A 25690-nucleotide genomic window follows, 5' to 3' on the forward strand; every position below is an offset into this window, starting at 1 on the left:
ATCTTCTGGGATGGGGACTGAGTTCTCCCTTCTCCAGAACAGACCCTAGCCCAGGAGTTCTCAAACTGGGGGTTGTGATCCCTCAGGGGGTCGTGAGGTTATTACGTGGGGGGGTCGTGAGCAGTCAGCCTCCATCCCCAAACCCTGCTTCGCCTCCAGCATTTATAATAGTGTTAAATATAAATAAGCGTTCTTCATTTATAAAGGTGAGTCACACTCTGAGGCTTGATGTGTGAAAGGGGTCACCAGTACAAAAGTTTGAGAACCACTGCCCTAGCCCATCTGAAGATCAGAGAATGGTGGTCTAGGTAGGGAGCAGGCTGCCCAAAAAGGAGTTATGGTTGGCCCCTGACGCTGCAAATCCAAGGCAGGGCAGGGCCACAGGGAGCCCCATTTGGTATGTGCCCAGGGCCCTGGATTTTCTTAATATGGCCCTGGTCACATCCACCTATCTCAGCTAGCAAGTCAGACCCAAGAACTCTAAATTCTTCACACCACTGCTCTGGATGATTATAGTAACTCAGGCCTCTGGAAAATTCAATCGAATTAGCTGAAGGTATGAATTTAAAGTGGATTAGTTAAACTTCATTAAAACTCTGTGGACACTCACTCAGAGCTTGTCTATACAGGATACTCAGGCCTGGTCTACACTTAAGAATTTATACCAGCATAGCTATATTGGTCAGGGATGCAAAAACCCCAAACCAAAACAAAACCCCAATCACCCCACATCTCCTAGTGATACAGCTATGTCAAACCCCCACCCCTCCAAAAAAAAAAAACCCCAAACCTTCCGTGTAGACACTGCTACGTGGACAGAAAAGTGCTTCTGCTGATGTAGCTAATGTTGTTCGGGGAGGTGGTATTCCTACAATGGCAGAAAAATTCCCGCTGGGGTATTTAAGTGGCCTTAATTCTGTTCCGAATTTTACTTCTGAATGAGAATAACCACATAGGGGTTTAATGTGATTTAACTATTCCACTTTAAATTTGCACCTCTAGTTAACTGGAATTAATTTCCCTGAGAATTCCCTTGTAGACAAAGGAGGCAGTTTCTCTGAAGTGGAAGCCAAGAAATCTGAGTTCTATTTCCGGTTCCAGTTTCCCCATCTGTAAAATGGGGGCTAATATAAACCTTTGTGCCTTGAGATCTACAGGTGAAAACTGCTGTTTAAGTGCCAAGGCCATTATATATTACAAGAATTCCAATGAAGTCAATGGGACTACTCACCGTGTGTCACCTTTAGTCTTCGCACTCTATTATTATTTTAAGGCTAATATACTACAGTAATAAATTTGATTTGATTACTATTATTGTATATAATCAGTCTGTTCCTGAATGTACCCAGTTTATGCAGGGATGTCACACAATGCAATGTCTAACATCACAGTGAGGTCACAAACTGAGATGTAGAATCTGTGGATAAATTAAGCAAACTGGAGGCCAGAGGGATTAAAGAGGAATCTGCTTCTGTTTACACAGGCATCTCGGCAAACAGTAGGGCTGGGTGAGCAATTCACAATGAATAATTTGTTCAACACATTTTGTTTCTTTTACTGTTCACAGATGGTCCTCAAGCAACTCACAATTTTCTTGAATGTATTTGTTCAAAATCATTCACCAAGTCAAGCCTACAGATAATGCTTGTTCTCAGTGTGATAGTCATAATTTGAGCTGTTTCGGTAGGAAGCAGATTACAATATCATATTTCTTTTCTCTGCCTGGATGAGTTTAACTTGTAGAATGAGGTTTCCTGTGTGTATATTTATGATGCTGACTTTAAAATTATATTTCTGCAAATACTGTCTAATATTCACTTATAATTAACACAAATGTTCCTACTACCAAATTAATTTGCCAAAACATTTGTAGAAAATGCATACAAAAGGGGTGTGAATACAATGAAAGTAAATTCAATTCAAAATTCAGATCAGCAAGGCTAAGACAGGAAATACAGAAATACAGGACAGGTATATCAGTCACACAAATATTCAGGAAAACATACTTGACTGGGCCTGAACTCCACTCATCCCCTTTAACTATGATGCACTGAACCAAAACATTACTCACAGCTTGCCTTAGGCAAGAATTCTGCAAGGCTGAATTAATTAAGCATTCAATTTTACACAGTTTGATTTAAAAGCAAGGCTGCACGTTATAAATGCTCCTACTTCCCGATAATTGGAATGAGAATGCAAGAGGACTGTCACAAACAACATTAACTCCTTTCCTAATTTAAAATGGTGGTTTTATTAACTGGAGATTATCTCTCTGATGATGATCACTGTGCTTCAGGAAAGATTTTACTATGTGTTTTACAATGTGTGCTTTAAAGGTGGAGCCGTCAGCCCTGAGGAAACCTGGGACAACACAACAAAAACACGGTTCCATGCCACAGGCAATGCCGCACAAAATGTTCACACTGCAAGGCAGTCTAAATTCTTGCATGGCATGGGGTTTTTATTACGTTTAACATGGGTGCAATTGTGTTGATTTAATTTTCCACAATTTTTCCAAGGCTTACATTTTTCCTCTGACAATTTATTGTGCATGGATCAAAATATCTAATGGTAATACAAATGAACGACTTGCATGAAATGAAACGAAAACAATATGGTTCACATTCTGCTACATCCACGAAAGGCAAGGGATATACATCACAAATGTAAAATATGTATAAATGAGAGGCAAATCAGACCCTGTATCTTCTTACTTCAGATAGAGGGTGAAGTATCGGGAAGGCAGTGTAGTCTAACGGCTAGGACAAGGGACTGGAAGCTAGGAGACCCAGGTTGGAATTCTGACCTTGCTGAAGTCAGTGACAAAACTGCAGAGGTGCCTTGATTAATCTGACTGGGGTTCATTCTCATATGACTAGGCTAATGTTAACAGTAGTCATGTGGCTAAAAAAATCATCATGCTGTCCGTTCACCTTGTAACTTTCTCCATCTTCCAAACTGGCAAATTCAACCATGGAAGGAAGGCACCTTATTTTGCGGTGTCATTTCATGTTTTGCCACACTTATCCTGTAATCAAGGCCTCTGAAAAAGCCGGTTTATTTGGGAGACATTAACATTACAGTTGAAAGCTGGTGGGGAGGCAGAGAATCAAAACATCACACTACTAAGGAAGAGGCAGGCTTGGGAACAAAATCAGGATTCCCACTCACAGGGCCCCTGCAGATTTGCCATAAAGATGTCTGGGTGCCGTATAGTATTTCGGGATTGATGGGAGTGCCTCACTCTTATGTTCTCCCTTTGTGGTTGGAGCCATAGTGGAATAGCCTGCCTTGTGTGCCCAGGTTTACAAGAAATGAATCAATGCATGTGTGTTTCACTGACCCAGGTAAAAGTAGTTTGGGAAGATATATGGCCAATGGTGGATCAAGCAGACAGCTGAAGACTTTTATCTGCCTTTTCCTGAACAAAGCAAGTTCCTGAGAGACTGATTCAAGAATTAAATGAAAAGATTCACACTGTACTTATAGGATTAAATCCTGAGAAAGAATGAGTGTGAGGTTGACACAGGCCTTAAATAAAACCCTGCGAATGAAACTTCAAACCAGCAGAGCCTTCTGAGTTAATCATAAGCGTAAGAAGATTCACAAACTAATGAAGTGGGCCCTGAAAGCCAGAGTAATGTCCAAACTATATCTTGCAGCAAGTTTAAACTCACTGGAAAAGAGAGGAAAACCCTGCCTCAGCAGTGTCTGGGCCTTCTAATAGAAACACTTAGATCTGTCATTGACTGTAGTAGGAGACCTTGTAAAATATTTTAAACTATGCCTTCTTTTGTGCTAATTTAAGGATTCTCCCCAAACGTATGCAATGGGGCACATACAAACCAAGGGACAATTAACTGCTCTAAGAACGCCTCAAATATTATTATTTTCCACGTGGTTTAGATGACACGATGTCCCCTTTTTGACCTGCTGTTTAAGTCTCTTTTCACTTTCTCTGGAGATGTAGCAACATTAATGTTAAACCAATAGAGCACAAGAGCCGCAGGCATGTACATTCAGAGCCCAAGTGCCACCCCCCTGCTGACAGATAGACTAAGCAGACTTTCTGCTGCCTGGGTGAATTTTCATGGGGCCAGGGTGTAATCGGAGATTCAAGGTATGCACCAGCACAACCCTTGATAAATCCACATGCAAAAGCAGGACCAGATTGGAGGTATGTGCCATGCATCTGTGGTTAAATCTGTCTGAAAGTATTTCCACTCCACAGCTTGACTCCCATAGTAATTTACAGGTACGCAGTGCTATAATGAAAGAATAGGAAAAGCAGGGAAGGGTAATCTGCCTTTTGCCTAATTTCAAACCTACTGTAATACTTGTGGATTGGAAGCTCAAACTGACTGCTATAAGGTTCAGGTCTTACTTTGACACAAATGGTGAGAAAAACAAATCCACTTTAAAAGACCATCTTGAAAACTGGAATAGAGAGCAGGCAGAGTGAAAAAGAAGACAGAGTGTGAAAAGAAGGCACGTTTTACTATTAGTACTTTGGTGCTTGCAAAAAGGACTGCTTATGGCCCAGTTCTACCACATTGCTCATGTTACCTTACTCCACAAGTATTTCTTGATGTTAGTTGCCAGAATAAAGTCACAAAAACTGCAGTAAGGTATAAAATACCAGTCTGTCTCCTTCTGTCTATGCACATGCATATAGACTGTATTTATGTTTACCCTGATGCACACAGACCTAAATACGCTAAATTTGTCTGCAAGTCTCTTTCCTGGTTAAAATTCCACAGAAAACCAGGCCAAGACAGGATTAGATTAATGCGAACTAGGGGCTTTTTAGTTCCTGCCTACAGTGTCCACACAGGAGAGTGCAGCACAGCAATTGGTGCGCATAGCTATTCATACCCCCAGAGTCCAAAATGCAGGGCAGTGTAGACAAAGCCTAAATGCTGCCTGATTGCTTTTGAAGTTGAGTCTCTCTCTCTGCGCCAGCTCCTTGGGGCTGCTAGAGACCAAGTGCAATGCAGAAATCCCCGGTGTGTGTGTGTGTGTGTGCGTGCGCACATCACTAAAATTGTCCCTGCACTCCACCTCTATCTCCTTTAGCAAGCATTTCCCAACAGCTGATAGACTCTCAGATTGAAGCAGGGGAGGGGGCTGGTTCTCTGTTGGCCTACACCTTGTGTGGTGATTGACATCTGGGCACAATGGGTGTAAAGTGCTACCAAATCAAGAGTGGCCACATTGTGTGTTCACTTTGTATCGGTGAAAAAGACTACAAAAGGTGCAAGGCAATAACCACCAGCTATGTCTGGAAACTATCTACTACTTAGGCCCTGTCTTCAGGGGAAAATTATTTCATCATAACCTAAGGTGTGAATTTAAATAGATATAGTTGTATCGTATACCCGTCCTGTAGGCAATCTTATCTAGGTACCTGTTTTCCATTTAATTTATGTTGCCTGAGAAGGGTTTTAAGATAAAGTGAAAAAAGCCACTGGAATAAGAACATCCATATGTTGGCTCATATCAGTATAACTATATTGTGATACTTTCTTGTGTGGACAAGCATGTAATTGGAAGAGATACATGTCCAGGACCTAACCACTGGAGCTTCAAAAATGGAGGCGGGGTTAATGCTGGGTATACCAAAATTTACACTTCCAAAGAGAACAACCCATTTACACACAAAAACCTGGTAATAATTTTCTGTAACATCTTGGAAACCCTAAGAAAATATGATGCTGTTTAGATTACAAATAATATTTATTTGACTGCAAATATTAACCATGACTCCATGGAGTTTGTCTCTAAGAAACACTACCATGAATGCCTAAGAGCCATTTCAGCACTGCCAACATTTATACTCGCTTCTTTTTACTCCTGCAGGGAAATATCTACACTATCAAAGGATTAGAAAGGAGGAAAAAATGCACTGACCTTCTAATGCTATGTATTCTTAGGAATTTATTTGAAATGCTTTAAATTATTGCTTGTCTCTAACTTGCTAAACCAGCCAGTGATTTACGGACTTTATTTATGTGCACGTACAGAGTACTTTTAGATCTACCAGCAAAAACTAAATTCAAAACTGAGTTAAATTCAGAAATATATGCTCAGAGCCCCAGACTCTTAGCTTTATGTGGAGGGAGTATTCTGCACATACAGTTTTACAGCTTTCTAATCTTCTTTTCATGCTCCCTGAAAATCCACTGCTCATCCTCGTTTGCTAGAAACCTCCTCTAAACCATCATCGATAGACACCAAAAGCCTCTTTTAATTGCTGACACTCTTGGTATCTGTGCTTAAATAACTGCCCTTTCCAGCAGGAGGTGAACAGGGGCATTCAGGGCATATTTCACAACTTCATGTCGAGTTCAGCTGTGCAATTCTAATCCTGGGTCTGCCACTGACTCACTGTCTGGCTTTGGGAAAGTCCTATGCTCCTATCTGCTTCCTCGCATGGAGCAGAGCAGCTATGGGCCTGGGTGCTGGTGAGGTGGGAGGAAACTACTCCATGACATGCTCCGGTGCTGCTGCAGACTGCAGGCACTGCGGCACTGGGCTGGGGTTGGATGATTGGTATCCTGCTGGACTGTCCTCTCAAAGCTAATGCTGAGGAAACCAAAGGAAACAACTGCAGGCAGAGGGACGGATTCTGGAAGCCTTACGCGCACACAGTCCTCTGAAGTCAATGGGACTTTCCTGCAAGTGTAGCTTTGGGCTGCTGCAGGCCATGTCGGGTCCAGGTCTGGGCACCTGAACTGAGAGCAGGGTGCCTGTCTTTCCTGTGGTCTCAATGATCCCCTGCTGAGCCCAGAAGGCATGGAGGAGGATGCAGAGGGGATAAGAGCCAGAACTGAGTGGGGGGGGGGAGGAGGGGAGGATGGAGGGAAGAGGTTAGATGGGCACAAGGAGCTGGTGGGAGAGGACTGGAGGCTGGCAATGGTGTGTGTGGCGGGAAGGGAAATGGGGTCTGAGAAGTGATATGTGGAGAGACTGGGGCTGGGTAGGTAAATGGGGCAGAGGAGAGCCGGGAGCCAAAAGGTGCGGGGCGGGGCAGACTGAGATCAGATGACGAGCTAAGGGGGCTGGAGCTGACTGGGCAAAGACACTGGAACTGAGAACCAGTGGGGTGGAGTGGAGACAGATCTGATGAGGAGCCAGGACATGGGGGGAGAACTGGGACCGGTTGCGCAATGAGACTGAGACAAGGAGTACTGGGGGGTTTGGGGAGAGGATTGGAGATGGCGAGTGGGACTGGGAGCTAGTGGGGATGGGGAATGTGGGTGGGAGGGAAGGAACGACTGGAGGCCAGGGTGGCAGGAGAGAGACAGATTGGATGAGGAGTCAAGAATGGGGACTGGGCCAGAGACAGGGAATCCTGAAATGCGAGACTAGGACTTCCTGGATGAAGAGACTGGGATGAAAAGCCTGAGGCGAGGAAAAGAGAGGACGGAGACAGGGACAGGTTGGAAGGGATGGACTGAAGAGTCTGTGCTACTGGAGAACACTCTCCTGCAGGACCTGACTTGAGTCTCACCATTCCTCTACTTTTAGCGAAACTCTGTGAAATCTACTGGCAAAGTGGGTGTCCCACACCCTCTTGTGCTGATCCACATGGTAGAATTCTACTTCTATCAGTTACTCCATCAGCTCAGGTGGATCTAAAGGATCCAGCCCTGCTGATGGGTGTCAGTATCATGCCTCATGATGAAAATTATTTTTCAGGTTGCGGGGCAAATACACAAATGAACTACATTAGAAAACATTCTTGAGGTTGCAAAATCAAACACTAGAATGTTAAGTGCCAGAATTAAGGTTTCCTATGCAACCTTAATTCAGTCTCTTTCTGCAGACCCATTATAATAGTGTTTAATTATATGAACACATACTTTTTCCCCACAGATCCCTGCATCACTCACTGCACAGGATGGACCTGCTGTGAGGAAGAATCAGGGCTGTGTAGCAAAAGAGGCTGCTGTCTGTAAAACCACTGTGTCATTTGTTAGAGAAGTTGACAGTGCAGTGAGCGAGGCAGGTGACTGCTGGAAGAGAAAGGGTGGTCTCGTGGTTAAGACAGTTGAGTTTTGCCCTGGAGAACTGGATTCTATCCCACAGAGTTCCTACGTGATACTAGTCATTTCACTTAAACCAAACTTTTCACAGGCTGTCACTAATTGTGAGTTCCTCATTTGCTGAGTGCCCAACTTGAGATCCTTGGCATCTGTCTGACAATGCAGAAGTGCTGAGCATTCACAGGTGAATTTGAAGTCAATGGGAGCTGTGCTTTAAACATATCAAGTGCTATACAATGCTAGAGAGCACTGAAATGTTAGGGCCTAGGCATCTCAAATTGGCACCCAAAATTAGTGGGTATTTTTTTACCATAATCTCTTTTTGTCTTGGTTCCCCATTTGTAAAACAGGGATAATAATATCCCCTTCACCTCATCGGGCGAGGCTGCACGGCAATAATTTATGAATACTGTATGCTGACCTAGCTATTGGGATGTTTATTGTATGGTGTGGGATGTTTATTGTAGGAATGTGTTGGTTTAGGTCAAAGCAAGCTGCTGGGAAAACAAACAGGAAGCATAACAGCTTGAAGACAGTCACTCCTCTGCCAACACTTGGCGAGAATGTCTCCTGTATTGTCCCTGGTGATGTTCTACCTCTGTCCCCCGCTAAGCTCACTGGACCAGTCTGTCAAGGGGGTAGAGGGTTCAAACTTGTGAACACGGACCACAATTAAATTTAAACAGACAAGCAAGGGAGAGCCAGTAAAGTGAAACAGACAGACACCCAGAACTAGGTTGCGGGGTGACCAGGAAAGTGAGGCCTGACTAGGATCTTTACCAAGAATAGGTAAAATATTAATTGATCGACCTTTGGTTGTTTTAAAACCCTTTTTCTTCTACTATGCTTTATTCCTGCTGTTAAGATTAAACAGTACCTTGGGTTTTAGAAGGCTGTCTGGAAACTGTATTCACCATGTGTCACAGAATCCCAAAGGGAAGAACTCCAGATGCCAAACCCAGTAAGATCTGCTTGCAAAACCATGGTCCATCCCATGTGCCTGGTCTAAGAGTGAAAGAATCATGTGCTTTCACCCCAGGAGAGGTATAAGGCACAAGGCCTAACACTGAAGCGGGTGCACTCAGAGAGACCAAAGTGGGAACAGAGGTGCAGCTAGCCCTGGAGCCATGATATAGCAGTGTAGTGAAAATAAATTAATTCGTGTTTGCGATGAACGCCATGGAAATGCCAGTGACAAAATTATTAACTCTGTCTTCAGAGGACAGTTTGACTAGTATGCATTAAATAAGGCTCGGGGCAACACACTGAACAAGCAGGAGGAAAAAAAATATATGGAATAACTGCTCATTAAGTGAGCACCATCCATTCTGTGCACTGAATGAGGCAGGGGTCACGTGGAAAAAACAGCATGCGACCATGTCATTAAAGACTATATCATAATATAAAAGCGGGGAGGGGGAGAATCTTAATGGGGTGTGTGTGTGTTCGTGTTCAAGACTTTTACTTATATTAAGAATTTGGGCCAGATCATCTGTCTGGAAACTGCGCGCAGAGAATTCTGCCCTTTTTGGGTGGGGCTGAGCCATCCCTGTGGCACTGTTTCTCTGTAGGTGGAGGGCAGGCAGGCTTTGGCAAAAGGGAGGCTAAATGTCTCTCCCGCAAAGCCTGCAGAAAACTAGTCAACCTCTGTGCTAGAAGTGCCCCCTTCTGGGTTCCAACAGAACTGTGCGACCAGGAAGCCAGAGGGAGGGGTGCATAGGGTGTCTTTATGCAGAATGCTCTCCCAGGCCCAGCTGATAACCTGTCACTCTCATTCTTGGGATGTGTGTTTCCTGGGAATAGAACTGTCTTTTCATCAGCCACCCCCAACCCTGCTCATTCCATGAGGGTGAGTGGGCAAATCCCACAGCGCCTGATGGAACTAACTGGTCATGAAGAAATGGTGGTGTCTGTTCCTGGCATTGACGCACCACTTCCAGTGGAAAATCCCACAGGAGGATGAGGAAATATGGCCTTTTGATTGCACACATTGCTTGACTTCCTATGTTCTGAAGCTGATTTGGGTGGTTGGGGTGGAGAGTAGGTTATTGACGGCAGCTATAGCCATATTATGACAGATCATCCTGGATCCCAGCTTCCTGCCGACACAGACCAAAGAGGGAGATATTCCACCTTCAGTCTATTTCAAGGACAGCTTTTCCTTCATTTGTTGCATTAAATGTCCTACCAGGTCACCTCAAACTGTGAGACACTCGTCCTTTAAAACAGCACTTTTCACTGGCTTCATTTCTGCAAAGAGCTTGAGATTTCCATCTAGACTGTGGCTGATATATAGACGGAGGACATGCACGGAGGGGATTTATCGCTCCTGTAAATCCTCTGGGAAGCTCTTTGAATTGCATATAAAGCACAGTGAGTAATTTCATGCCAGGCAGTTTCTAGAGATTTGTGGGGCGCGGTGCAAAGATGTCCTTTTGATAGTGTTTTCAAGGAACAGACGTTGGATGTTTCCCACACTCAATTTATAAGACCTCTTATACATTGTTACAGGACACAGACTACTTTGCAGAGGATGCTTCAGATCTTCTGCAATAAACGTTTGTGAGAGCATCTAATGTCCACAGTTTATTAATACTTGTTCCTAGAATATTAAAAATTGAAGTTCTTCCAAGTTCACACTGTCTGCTACAGGTTTTAGGGTTTAGAGTTCAATGCAGAGCAGGTGAATCTTGCATATAGCAGCACCCCATTAGGTCAGCACTCTGCTCTGGTCTCCCCACTTTATGTATTTATTTACTGCAGCAAGAAAGGGGAAAATGGAACAGAACAAGAGGCACAGAGTGAAAGAAACACGGGTGCTGTTAAATGACGTCAGAGGAAAATGTTACTGCTATTTATGTAACCGTGCACATGAATTTAAAGAGCAAAAAAGACAGTCAGTGTTTCCAATGAGATACCATATCCCACACCTCTGTTATGGTCCTGGGCAGTCACTTAAAGACACCATGACTGTCCCCCAAGAAATCCAATCTTCTAATGATAGGAAGTCACTGGAGCTACTCGTGGTAAGCATTATGCCTGGAGTTCAAAATAAACGTCCTGAAACTTCCAAAACAGTAAAACTAAGGAAGACTTGCCTTGGTTCTGCTGATATTTCTCAGGTACAAAATAGCAGCAAAATAATACTGAGAAAGAACTGGAGGGAGTGGTGGGTGGAAATGTCCAGCCCTTCTTTATCCATTATAAAGAAGCAAAAGAGGGCAAAAGCCCAACCAAAAAAATTTCCTTTGCTGCTGACCTTTAAAGTGAGAAGATAAAAGTATCCAGGAGGAGTTCAGCTGAGGTGGGTAGAGTCGAGGCAGTGGCAGACACGGGCAATACTGAAAAGGTGGCAATAGGGAGATATGCAATTATGAGAGACAATGAAAATAATACTTGGCCCTTCTGAAGCACGTTCCATCAAAGCACTGTACAAACTTTAAGCTCATTAATTAGCCCTCATATGTGGGAAAGAAAGAACCGCAATGATAATATTGTGGACAGTGCAGGCAAAAGGAAGATTTGACAGGTACTTGGAAGTGTTGGTGACTCACTTATTAGAGTAACATCAATGGCACCATTCATTAACATTAATGACACCCATGGAAACACAATCAGTTTACTAAACAGGGATTGTGTGTGAATAATGTATAGCGGGGACATGAGTACACTTCAGTTCCAATTCAAGGGGGTAGAGTAAAGTGTTTCAAAGACATATATGGTGACAGCACGTGATCCACAGCCCTGAGTTCTGTGGGACCATGACTCATTGCACAAGATATTAAATTAACCCATTTTTACTGCACAGCATCGATCCAGCACGCCAATAACTGTACTTTATGGCTCTTGGTCACTTTATTAAGTTCAGCTTATGAAGATTTTTTTTTAAAGTGCACCCAAGGAATTCAGGAGCACAAAATCCCATGATTTTCAATGGAACACCCGTGTTCCTAAGTCCTGTAGGCACTTTGGGAAAATCCCACTTGTAATATCTCCCCGGCCCCTCTCTCTTTTTTTTTTTTTCTTTAACTATTTTAGGTGAATTTAGTGCTGGTGGAAAGATGTTGTGCTGACAGCTCTGAATAATGAAATCCTCTGTTCACCAGCAGAATGGGCACAGAAGAGGTGCAAGCTTCCCCCTGCACTGACCCTTGCCAGCATGTCTCAGCCCTCCCTCGGAGAAACAACTTCTGCTGCCCTGATGGTTGCTTTGTGCACACATTCCATCCTCGACCTCTCTGCTGAGAACGCCCACAAAGGCAACATACCCCATTACCACTCACCTCCCTTAGGCTATAGTTTTGTATAAAATTATGTCAAAGACAACTCCAGATATTCATTCATAAAAACAAGATATTAAAATGCATGTTAGTGAGTCATTCGCAATAACTGCCAAATGGACAGCTAGAGCACGCTGGATCTATCCGTGGCACACTGCAGTCCCTCAGCTCCTTTACAGTGCTTTAATTTTACCTCCTGTTTCTCCTGAGAGGCTGTTGCAAGGGAGTCATGACAACGACAACACAGCGGTTCTTAGCTATCACTGTAACAGTGCACACATCATGGCCATTTAAGATGCTGCTAAACTACAGCATTTAAACCACATTTCTTCTCTTTCCTCTCTGAGCAAGCTCTCCTCTGTTTTGCACGAACAAGACGGTTTTGGTACCATGTATTTTTATAAGCACCATAAAAGGAACTGTGTTTTAGATTCAGACCTTATGCAGGTGAGGAGATTTCTGAGTTAACCCATGATGCGAATGAATAACATCAGTACTGCCATGTTAAAATAATCCAATCCTGCTAATCTTATTCTAGAATACTGTTCTACTGACTGCAATGGGATTAGTCATGGAAAAATTGCTTGCATGAAGAAGGATTTTCAGGATCAGGCTCTTACTTTTCCAGACTTCAGAAAGAAATAAAAATCAACATAATCTATTTCAACTATGTCTAGCTTCTGTAGCCAAACCTAAGGTGTTAGTATATAGCTACTGCTATCACGCACAGTGTTAGACTTTGGGTTAGGACACTGAGAAGCTAATTGTCCATAATGGCTCTACCTGAGCTCAGCTGGGACTGGTTCAGAGTCTCTGTAACACATGCAGAACCTGGCTTTACACTAGCCATCTCCAAATCTGCATGCAATTTGGGGAGGGGGGGAAGGGGTATAGAGAGGGACAAGGCAAGAGAAAGAACAAACATGGTTAATTTAAAAAAAAGCTAATGGAACAAACTCTAGGAGACTAACTATTTCATTTGCAGAGAGAGTATTAACAGAATGAACATGTCAAAAGTCTGGGTTCTGATCTGATGTGCTCTGAGGCACAGATTCTACATATTTATGAGGGTGAAACTAGATGTAGGCAGCCTACCCACAAGCCTAACCTTTGAAAAGAACTGGGCTATCTGCAACCACATGTAAATAGGATTGTTGTCAGCAGGTTCCTAGCACTGGTGTATAAGGATTTTGATAATGGCAGTGCTAGAACCTTGCTAGTACCGGTGGTGTTGTGGCTGCAGCTTGCGCAGTCCCGGTGTCAGGCGTAGTCAGGACCCAAAAGATATAGGGCCACATTTTCAGAGGTGCTCAGCTCCGGCTGAAGTCAATAGGAGCCATGAATGCTCAGCAAATCTTAAAATTAGGCTCATGCACTATAAACCTTTCCTCCTAGATGAACATGCATCTCCTTCTAACTCTAAAGAAAGCTACATGAGCAGAAAAACAAAGAAGGGAGATACCCACCCCCTAACACTGGCAAAGTCTGGGGGGAGGAGGGAAACCTCTATTAAAAAATAATACACACACAAAGTCTTCCTAAATTATTAGAAACAGGAGATGTTTAACTGGGGCCCTTTGATATAGGGAAATATTACAAACAAGAACCACCGGTGTAGAGCACAGATGAATACTTAAGCATGTCAATGAAGTCTCACATGGTATGTACTGGCGTTCCATGTACTGTGGCAGCCAAATTTGTAATCTATTTGCTTCATTTGTATTACTCAGAAAGGGACATGGCTGCCAAAAGAAATTAATTTCACATGAAAAACAAGTAAAACCACTAATAAGCTTTATACCTTTGAGCAGAAATATGATACTTGATTCAGTGTTTGAACTCTTCCCTCTAACGAAACTGTTTTAAAGCAGAGTGAGTCTGAGTGTTGACCTTTCAGGTTGCATTAAGTAACCAGAGAGGTAGCCACTCTTTTTTTCAGGTTACAAAAGGAAAAAAAACACATCATCTGAGGTTAACTGCTGCTGAACCCTAGAAAGAATGGCATTTCTGGAGGGATCAAGGTTTACTTCTTTCCCACAAAGTTTCTCTGTACAAGAAGAAACGAAGAAGATTCTTTCTCTCTCTGTTTTTTCCACACATCCAAAAAAACTCAAAACCGAAACCCCTCTTGGTTCTCACTAGTACTCATTATCCTCACTGCAAAATTTGTTTACATTGTATGTCAATAATATGGCTTCTTGTGTCAATCGACTTTACCCTCTTTCACAGAGTCTCTGCCCCAATATCAATACCCTCAGGCTCTTTGCTTTGTCACTGAGAGTTGGGATGACAAAGAAAACAGCTCCTTTATGATTAAGGACACTGCTGGCAATATTTAAAGAAGGAAAGCTTTCCCCTATTGCATGACCCTATCGGAGACACAAGCAGGCACTGCTCTGTTGCTCTCTTTCATGGCCTCATGGGTGGCCAGTATCCTTCTGCCAAGTCTGTAAGCCCCCACTGCCTCACTGCGGGCATTCATCAAAGAAGCTCCTCACAACTGATAGGAGTGCTGTCAAATGACACTTCCTTCCATCCAGAGATATCTCTGCAATGGTCCCCAAATCCCGGCTGATCCACATAGAAAGATATTCCCATTCCCCACCATGCAGTGCAAAGCACCATCTTTAGATCAATTTGCTGGGAAGGGTGGGGCAAGGAGATGGGGACTTTTTAAATAATCATTTTGTTTAAAAGTTTACACTTTGATTTATGGAAACCCAAGAATAAAAAAGCATCTTACAATGGGGGATGTACAAGGGAGGCTCAACATGTATCAGGCTTCCACCTTTAAGATCTTAAATTTCTGACAAGGGGATATAATTTTACTGTCACTGGACTGATTATTATTTGTGTTGCATCAGAGTCTAGAGGCCCCAACCAAAATCAGAGGCCCGCTGTACTGGGCACTAAAAGAATACTGCTCCCAGGTCACCTCACAGAGTCATTCTGGGGCTGGGGAGTGCCTAGTACTAATAAAATTATCTACCCACTTTTAAGAAAATCAGCTTAATTATTTTTCTCCTGAAGATTGTTTTAAAATATATAATGTGCTGTCCACGCTATATTTAGTTCTCTTCCATCTCCCAACTCTTTAGCCTGTCTTTCTTCCAGCTGACACCCTCATTTTGTTTGCACGGGGGTTATGAAGGTGTTTTCTTCATCTTTGATCATGGTTTTAATGCCATATAGTGACCCTAGCATATTTGGCAGAAGAGGGTTAGAATTATCATTGTCTTTGTTTCCCAGCTGCATTTGTTTTATGTTTAAAGATCTTAAAGGCACACATTGCAATACAGTCTGGCTTTGGCTTCCTTGAACATCCCTCAAAGCATTGCAGCTACTGACTTGCATGTATGCAAAAACGAAAGAGAGAAAAAAGGAATAAATGAAAACGTACAAGGGGGGAAGTAGCTCCAAGACGCTGGACGGGCTCCGTGGGCAGGGGATACTGGGAAGGTACAATTAAAAAAAAAAAAGAAAGAAAGAAATGGTTAAAACACGCACCCATTCAAAATGGGTCAATTTCAATTCAAGCGTGGCTAGACTGCAAACAGTGCCGTTTTCTTGCAAACCCACATATGGACCTAATCAATCCTTCAAGGTGCTGGAAACCTTCTGAGAGGTGCGGAATGCCCTAAACCCCACTAAAATCAACCAGGAGTTCAAGGAACTCAGCACCTAACAAGGGGCCTGATTCAGAAAAGCACCTGAGCGTATGTTTTAACCTTTATCTCATCCCTGCTGAGCAACACACTTGAACACATGATTTAGTCCCATTATCTCAATGAGATGTAAGCATGTGGTTACGGTCACGCGTGTGCTTTGTTGAATCAGAGCCAAGTATGGGAGCTGTATCACCTCTATAAAGATGGACAATTCCAACCAGGAAAGAAATCACCTCCAGAGTTTGCAATATTACATTTACAAAAATAATATACTTCTCTACCTGACTGGGTCCCCTTTTACATTTTATTTTGCTTCATTTCTAATGGCGCTCAGGCAAAAAGCTGCTTTAACTTACTTCTCAGTCTGTGCATGATGGCCCGCAAAGATGTGAAGGAAAGTGCAGGGCTTTGACAACAGGGTTACTCTATTAACTCACTGCAGAATAGCAAGGAGAGTGTATTTGATGTGTCAGCCTGAAGGGCTGGTTTGCTTTTATAATTAATTTTAACAACCAAATGCCAATAAGAATCCAGAAGTAATTTTACACCAGATTAGAACACTTTAAATCTGGGTCCTAAACAAGTTGACTTTGTCCTGTTAAAGTCTTATTATGAGCACTCAACCTGATGGGCTGACTGACAGGTGGTGCCCATAACACCTGAGACATACACATGGAAGATGCTTTGCAAAAAAAAAAAAAATCATTTAACAACAAGATGCATGTGTAGAAGAGGGTCCCCCAGTCCTGCAAGGTGTTGACCACCTGCAGCACCTATTAAATTCAAGGGGAGCTGAGATTACGTAACATCTCGTAGAACTGGTGTCTAAGTTTGTCAATATTACAAGAACATTTTCAGGCTACTGCACAGAGAACTACATGCATCAGCCTCAGGCACATTAGTGCATTTCGCTCCTTTCCAGCAGCACACTGAAAGTGTAGCCTCAAGCTGGCTCACTAAAATTCCAATTCAATTTAGATTTAACAGGAAAGTTATACATTAAAAACTCAATAATTAATTATTTTTAAATCATCGCTGAGGATTAACAAAAATGGTACTACATTTAATTATACATGTTTTAACAATCAATTTGTATTTTGTCTAGAGTAACTGCCAGCTAGAATCTATTTCCAATGGGCATTAACCAGTGCTAACTGGTCTGCTAAAATACAGGATCTGCATTACTGAATCTATGCTGTTTTCTCCCTTCATCTGCATATTCCAGTACATCTTAAACAAAACACTTTGTCCTTGTCTCCAGAGTTTACAACTATCTTATTTTAATGCAGGTTCAACTTCTTCAGCGTTTGTTTTGTTAGCAACCATCTCTTAAACAATTGGTGCAACTCAGTTTTACATCTTTGCATTTAAAATGATGGATTCGTTTTCAATACTCAATTCGTACCACAGACCTGGATTTTAAACACCTCTGAAGTTCAGTGGGTTATTTGAATCTGGAGTTTTGATTCATCGTCATTATTATGTTAAAAATATTTATTTGTGGTTAACAACTTGCAACACATGTATTAAAATATTAGCTAATCCTCATTAAGGCTTAACACCATATATATAAGTATAATACATATTATATATATGGTGTTAAGCTTTAATGAGGATTTGCTAGTATATATGTGCATATAGATAGTAGATAAGTAAATGTACCTGTTAAATCTAAAAAAACCGAATTCCTTGGTCATAAACAAGGCTGATATTCGGGTTAGTGGTGGCACAGCCCCATTGGAGTTTTAAAGAGTTCGGCGCTTTGAAAGAGTAATGAGTGAGAGAGAGATGTCCCGCACCAACCCACCCCTTCTCCGCTACGCTCAGAACTTCATGCCGTCAACTGCTTATGTTTATGCTTTGTTTTCATATTGGCACTAATCTCTCCCAATTTAAGAGGTGACATATGTTCAAACACCTTCCAACAAACTATCAAGCCAAAGTATTTCTGAGACAAGATTTGGTAAGCAAGGCTTTATGCAGGATAAGACACACAATAACAAGTTACATGTTAACAAGCAAGACATACAACGAGTTCATGCATGAGGATAAGCATGATACCCTTTTTTAAATGGCATTCAACTACCATAGCGGATATTCAAAGGTTAATGACCAAAGATGACACATAAAAAGAGATGATGCCTAAAATCATTATAATGAAAAACTGACAAACTGAGAAGATATGAACAAATGCACATCCTGTTCCCAGACAACACCTACCAGAGATGAACAATACTGGATGAGAGGAGTAAGAAACACTTGAAAGGCACTTCCAAACATTCCACTTTGAGGAAAAACACTGATGGTTTCCCCTCAGCTAAGCAGCAGGCTGAAAGTTCAAAAGGCTCACATCTCACCAGAAAGAATAATAGTATCTGGAATGTGTGTGTCATCTGTCATCTCCAAGTGTCCCAAAACTCTTTAAAAACCATACAGCCAGGCACTACTTCCATCTACGGTACCACTCAAGTTCAGTCACCTCTGGGGTGGGAATTACTCATTGTCAAACAGTGCATAGTAACACTACATAATAATTTGGGACAGGAAGTGAAGATTAGAATTCCATTGCCAAATGAAATGGAATTGAAGAAGGTAAATTACAGTTACTCAAACAAATGGGAATTTGGCCAGCACACTCTTGCTCTGTACTATGGAGTTTTTAACAGAGACATGTCATTGGTTGTGGGTCTCAACTGAAAGAGGAGGGTGCCTTGCACGAAGCTAGGGAAAATATTTTGTCAAATAGTTTATTCGCTGAAAAATGAAGTTTCAGTCGACCCAAAATTATTCATGAATTTGTGTCGAGTTCAATCCCACTTGAAATATTTTCTGACTTTTGGACAGCCAAAATTTTCAAAAAATTCCATTATTAGTTTGCCTCCAAATGAATGTTTTTGATTTTTCAGAATTGCCAGTGAACCAAAAAATCCATTATTTGCCCAGCTCTACTTCTGTGGTATTGGACTCACTAGAAATAATCTGGGGCACTGGTCAATGCAAATTCAAAAGGGAAAATGCTACTCAAAAAATAACTCTCACTGATTCCTGAAGCACCTAGCTTTTCTATGTACTGCCCCATGGAGGTACTCATTGAGTCTTCTCCAGCTAAGCTTGTGAGGTCTCACTGGATCATGACTTGAGATGCTATGTTTGCAGAATAAATACTGAAATACACTTGAAATTAAAGCTTGGTATTTATAAGCCTGATGTGGTGATAGAGATCATGGTTATAAAAAGACAACTCATTCCAAGCAATATAGGAACCCACTTTAGCTATCATAAATTGGACTGTTTATTTTGAATTAATAAGATATAGGTCTACATATATATCTACACACAACTACAAATTCTGTATTAAAGCAGAATTGAAACCAATTTAAAGTGTTACACTGGGCTTTCATTTCACAAATGATGCCATTGATGCATTCAGAAATGCTAGTTTTAATTACAAGCTTTATTGTCAAATATATCTTAAAGCAAACTCATGGCAAGAAGCATTTTTTCTTTTCTTAGTCCTTTGAATGTCAGAATAACTGGATAAAATGGATAAAATTTTCACTTAAATCCAGGTTTCCTGTTATTCTTTAGACAGTTATTCAGCTCACATCTCTGGTGTTAGCAAACACCTCTATAATTAAAGAAACATTATTCCTAAATGCAGCCTGTACCTAGTCCCAACTCTCCTCTTTAGCCTCCAACATCTCATTTTCATTTGAATCTCACTCATTAATTGTACTTCATTTAAGCCCAACCTAGTATTTTATGAGTCTATTAAAGTGTTACTCCCATCACTTCTGCAAATCAAGATCTCAGTCACTATGAATAATAATAAATAGCAGGGCAGGAAATTCTTTGCTTTACATCTGCTTTTCATTAGATTACTTAACCCAGCAAAATCTATGAGCAATTAAACAACACAATCAGTTCTATGTTTGTAAATTCCGTCATGGCAAACAACTCAATGCTGTAGATACAAAACATCCTGAATGCTTTACACACAAAATTCTGATTAAGGAAACAAAGGTCACATTTTGCTAAATCTGCTTTACTGAGTCGAAATCTAAAACCTTAGGTTGATTCTGGTTGGAATACCCTGCTAAGGTAAAGTAAGGCCCCAACCAATTCCTGTTGGAAAAGCATCTCGCTGTTCCCTGGAAAAGCTAACGGCAACACTAAAATATAGATAATTAAAAAGATATCTGATGTGAACTTTAACGTGTTTGGAAATTGGTCTGGAAGCCTGAATCACGCATTATATTCACAGAACGCACACAATATAGGTAGGGGAAATACAGATTTCTCCACACTGTCCCACCAACACAACTTTAACCATGTTGTGGAGGGACTGCTTCTAAAAACTAAAGGAGGACTTGTGGCACCTTAGAGACTAACCAATTTATTTGAGCATAAGCTTTCGTGAACTACAGCTCACTTCATCGGATGCATTCAGTGGAAAATACAGTGAGGAGATTTATATACACACAGAACTTGAAAAAATGGGTGAAAACTGAATGTATCGTTCAGTCTCCATGCCTTGTCTTTTCAGCTGAGATTGCCAGCAAGGTGCTGACCTGGTGCTAATTTGGGGACCACTTTAGCAAAGCACCTAAGCACATTCTTAACTTTAAGCACATTCTTAAATCAATTCCTTTTCAACAAGGCAGTTAAGCATGTGCAGAAGTGCCCGAGTGAACTGGGCCTCTGATGTATTTCTTTGTGATGCTGGATATAAGGCTACAGAGTAAATTTTCAAAAGCACTAAGGTGATATAGGAGCCTAAGTCCAATTTTCAAAAGGGAGTTGGCTACTGGGGAGCCTACGGCCCAGATTTTTTAAGGCATTTAGGGGTTGCTGCGCTCAGTATTGCAACACCTAACTGGTTTAGAAGCCTAAATCTCATTTTCAAAAGGGACTTAGACACAGAGGAGCCAAAATCCCAATGTTGGTCAATGGGATTTTGGCTCCTAGGTGCCTTTTGAAAATGACGCTTAGCCTCCTAAATAAGTTAGGTGTCGCAATGCTGAACACAGCAATGCCTCGATATCTTTAAAAATCGGGGCCTATGTCTCACTGAAAGTCAATGGCACTTAGGCTCTTTTGAAAATTTTATCCATAGGCACTAGTTTGGCCTGTCCTATCTAAGCAGCTCTTCTATATTAGGTCATTTCTCAGAAGAGACTGAAAAACAGACCATTGTTAAAAATATTTTTTGATTCTCCAGATATGCAGGCTGCTGAGCTGCCTACTATAAATGTAAATACCTCTCTCCATTCACAAACCAGGTTACTTACAATGGGACAGATGGCAATTCAAGATTCTATTTTTAATGTGAAGGTTCTGTTGATTGTAGGCTTAAGATGTGGCTTTGTTTTTTTCTTGGTAGCCTTAAGTAAATCCTGAATGCTTGGGGCCTACCGTATGTATGGGGTAACTATTAAGGAAGGTTAACACTGAGACCTAATAATCCTTCCATGTACTCACTGCAATAGAGCTTGTACCTTTTATACAAAACAAATGTTTTCTTTGATTGTGAAAAAAAACCACCTCTCTCCAGTGTGCTGTTAAAGCCAAATAGAATATATTAATCTATGCTGCTTCATTATCTCTCATTAAGGCTTACTAAGAAACTACTCACCAGCAATTTGTGACATTTAATTTAATTGCCTGAGCCATATTTAATGATAAACACTTGTGACTGTGATGGTCTTCCTCAGCCCAGCTTATATTAGGGTCTAAAGTTGCCTTTGTCTACATGTTCGGACTGATAAAAACACGGTTGAAGAAGTGAATGACTGCAGTACTTACAGATCAAGTTCAAGCTTTGAGAAATGCATATTGGATTTACTGAGCGCACACCTGCTGCAATGACTTGACTTGCTAATGAGCTATGCAACAGAGAAGCTAACACAAGTGCATTCCCACGTTCCTGGAGAGGATGAAGGCAGGGCAGGGGAACTGGGGCAACAGTGGAAAGTATTCTTTCCGAATGTTCAGCCATTCAAAGCATGCAATATTGATGCACTGCATAGATATCTTAGCGTTCATGACTCTGTACTGGTGAGCCACAAGCCCTGAGAACTAAAATAGAATTTGTCAAAAGGAATTTCACTTAGTAAAATCAATCCCTGGAACGACAGTTTTTTAAAAAAGTGTCAAATTGGCACTCTTGGCAGATAAAACATATCATTAAGGTGGGTGTTCTCCCAGGCATTCCCCAGAAAAGGGGAAAACCCTTCATTCTCTATCACTCGGTTATCCTAGAGGGACTGCTTGCTGCTACGCTGCACCGTTTTAACGCAGCCAGATCAGTGATTTCAAGATGTTTCCCTTGACACAGAGACAGCAGTTAGGGTGACCTTTTAAAGCAGGATTTATAATAATAAATTTTAAAAAACCACAGAGCAAAGAACAATCTCAGTATCATTAGGATGTGCAGAAATACATGGGGTCATGCATGTGCACCAGTCAGTGGAGTAAGCCCTGAACTAGACTAGTGGAACTGAGAGCAGAATCAGGTCCAACATCTTTTTCTCCATTTAATTTTTCCTTGATCAGTTCATTCCCGTAATAATGGTCCTTCACTTTATACAACACCTAGCTATCCAGAAAAGAAGTGGGGTGAGAAAGGTGGGTTTGGGCTTTGGATTTGCAGATCCAGAATCAGGGGTGTTTAGGATCTGAGTTCTATTGTATCTAAGGGCTTGTTTATATAGGGGCTACCAGGAGAATTAATCCAAATTAACTACAGTGTGAATTTTAAATAGATTAGTTAAACCGCATTAAATTCCTGTGTACATGATTTTATTCAGAATGTGAAAGTGGCCTCAATTCTGTTTAACTGAACTTAAGTGAATTAAGCTAAACCAAATTAAGGGACCTTTAAATAAATAAGAGTGTCCACACATGGATTTAATGAGGTTTAACTAATCCACTTTAAAAGTTAAGTTTTGCTGAGTGTTCCTGTGTAGACAAGACCTTACTCCACCCCCAGGTCCCACTGTATGTATCTCCCCCATTGTATCAAAGCTGACATAACCGTTTTTGGATCATCCCTACATTCCATATGGAAAAAAAATAATGTACTACACTCTGACAAAGGCATCAAAAGCAGGATTGGTGAAGGGAGCGTACTCAGAGGTTGTTGAAGGGACCCCAAAACCTTGGAAGGCTAAATATTTCAAAACACATATGAAATGAACATTGATATTAGCTAACAAAACAAAGAGAATGCAAGACGCCCAACACAGTGTAACATATGGGTGATGCAGCGAAAAACAGATCATGAGAAGTATAAAAGAAGTGATAAAACGTGAAGCATGGAAAAGAGGAGTTCCATAAAATGTTTTGAATAACTGCACACACACATACCTGGTTTTGGCACAGAGTTGGTCATAGATTGAGGAACTTTGTCGTTAATTAGCTCAACACACTCACTCGGAAAGAATCCCACCTGTATGACAAGAAAAACAGAAACAGGGTATAAATGCAAAATATTAAAGATCGTATAGTCAAATTATTGTGTGTGAGAAGCCATGTTAGTTACCTTTTCTCTTTTAAGCCTGTTTGTATACTACTCCACAACTGTATGAAACATACACATGGATTAGTATCACTATGATTTTTCAAAAATGATGTAACCAGAAAGTCTATGAGCCAAGTACTTTGTATTGTGCAATACACTAAACTTTGTTATAAATCTGAAAGCTTTTTCCACAGGACATAAATATTTCAGCTTGCAACAAACTATACGTTTGTTCATACAGACGAGATGGCCTGCAGGCTCAAGTGAAATCTGAGGGGTGCAAAGCCGTGTTCTACTCTACACGAGGGTTAATTTCAAACACTCTGCGTACTATGGAAGGGGAAACTCTTCAGCTTTTAATATATCACTCAGCTAATTCAAAATGTTAGGAGTAATGATGTCTTTTCCACTGCCAATGTATTATACTCACAGATATCTTCTATGTTCATTGCTTTTTTAAAAATTAATTTAAATGCAGGCTAATATATTTGTGCATTTTTCTCTCGCAGTTGCTTTCAAAATGCCCTGTTACAGCAACATGCAGCTGTCAGCTCAGGGAGCACATTAGGGAACGAACGATGCAGCACTGTTTACTTTCAGAGTCTCTACAGCAAACACCAAGATAGTTATATTGTTGCTTCTAGACATCTTTGAACCCACTCCACACAGCTGTTTCTTTCCAAAGAAAACACGGCACATGCTCGGGACATCTCCATCTTGCCAGGGTAACAACAAACGTCACTAACTGCCGTTTAAAGGAGAGAATTTTTAGTTGCACTTGTCTCAACAAGTTCCTGAATTCATTTTGCTGGTACCAGTTCTAAAGACTTATATCCTGTAAGAGAGTCACCTTTTCTTCCCAGCTTCTCAAGAGATCATTCTTTCAGGGTCACAACCAACCCCTTATGCCTTGTTCTGACCCACTTTAAATCTGTGTCCTTGCCTTCCATACAAAGTTTTCATGATTTTGTATAAGAAGTGAGTTTAGTCCAAGAGTTAATCTCTACAGATGCAGCAGGGCACTGTTAGAGCATGATCCAGGATTAAAGGATTTGGCAATGTACTAAAATTAATAGTGGGGATGATATATACTTAGATAAATGCAAGGTCATCTAAAGGTAAAGACTGCTGCACATCTTAAATCAAGCGGGGAGAGGTTGGGTTATTGTAACACCATCATAAATAATGTTTCTATTACCACTGTAATTATACTTCAGCCTTAGTTTTTATGCCAGGTCCATGGTAGCTCATGATGCCAACACGGGAAGACACATGAGGCTCTTAAGCAACTTTATGGGGAAACTGTTCACACCTTAGTGAATCTAAGCAAACAGGAGGCATTACTGCTCTAATAGCAGCTACCAAACAAAATGAGAACTTTTCTTTTTCATGGGCTAAGGATAGGTTAAATCTCATCCAATGGATGGCACGTCCCTTTAAAATTTACACAATGATGAGCGAGCAAGCTGCAATTTTAAAACAGCATTGCTAGTTTGGGTTTCATTATAATGATTTACTGCCTTATTGACAAGTTAATGTCTTTGGTTTCACATATGCTGTTTGCCAGATAATTACATTAGTGATTGAGGTGGAGTGGAGAGAAAAGCCCCTCACTAATACAACATCAGGAAGCCCAGGAAGAATTTAGTTTACTTACTCTGTTCCCATTGCTACCTCTAGTTAGTACTGCATTTGCTTCTTGGCATACAGAAGAGTGTACATTTCCTTCTCTCTCCTTCTCTGGGATCTCCGGCACTTTTTAAAAAATTGTTTATTTAAGCCACAGATAAACCCATATAAAACACCCTTCCAGGTAATAGAATTCAAGAGGATGATGATACTTTGCACAGTGTGAAACAGGGACTTCAAGTCTGACAACCTAATAAACCCCACCCTCTATTTTCTCTTCGCATCAAAAGCATTGTCATCCATTATCTAATGCAGAGAGTCATCTTCCCCCACTAGCATATGCCAAACACCACATCACAACAGAAGACCCTTCATCAGAGAGCAGAGAAGCACCACCGACTGCACAGATTCCTACTGTGGCTTAAAGGCAATCTTCAATTTTATTTTCTATCTACATTTCAAGGCCATAATGCAAGCTGAATTTAGGAGGGGCCTTCACACCATGCATGAAATTTGCTTGAAAAAACAATGCTGGGATACGCC

General features: G+C 41.3%; 1 protein-coding gene across 10 annotated transcripts in view; it reads right to left on the reverse strand.

Moving 5' to 3' along the window:
- ARHGAP32 (Rho GTPase activating protein 32) overlaps positions 1–25690 on the reverse strand; it is a 414799-nt gene that overhangs the window by 73164 nt on the left and 315945 nt on the right. For 7 of the 10 annotated variants that reach the window (XM_073320998.1, XM_073320995.1, XM_073320999.1 and 4 more), the window contains 2 exons: positions 23365–23446; positions 15729–15779 (listed from right to left, as the gene is read on the reverse strand). In XM_073320998.1, the coding sequence (XP_073177099.1) occupies positions 15729–15779; positions 23365–23446 (133 nt within the window). Of the gene's footprint in view, positions 1–13111; positions 13153–15728; positions 15780–23364; positions 23447–25690 lie in introns of those variants that run through there. The other 3 variants (XM_073321002.1, XM_073320996.1, XM_073321003.1) reach the window with 2 other exon arrangements.

This window comes from Lepidochelys kempii, chromosome 22, assembly GCF_965140265.1.
Source record: "Lepidochelys kempii isolate rLepKem1 chromosome 22, rLepKem1.hap2, whole genome shotgun sequence".
Classification (NCBI taxonomy): Eukaryota; Metazoa; Chordata; order Testudines; family Cheloniidae; genus Lepidochelys; species Lepidochelys kempii.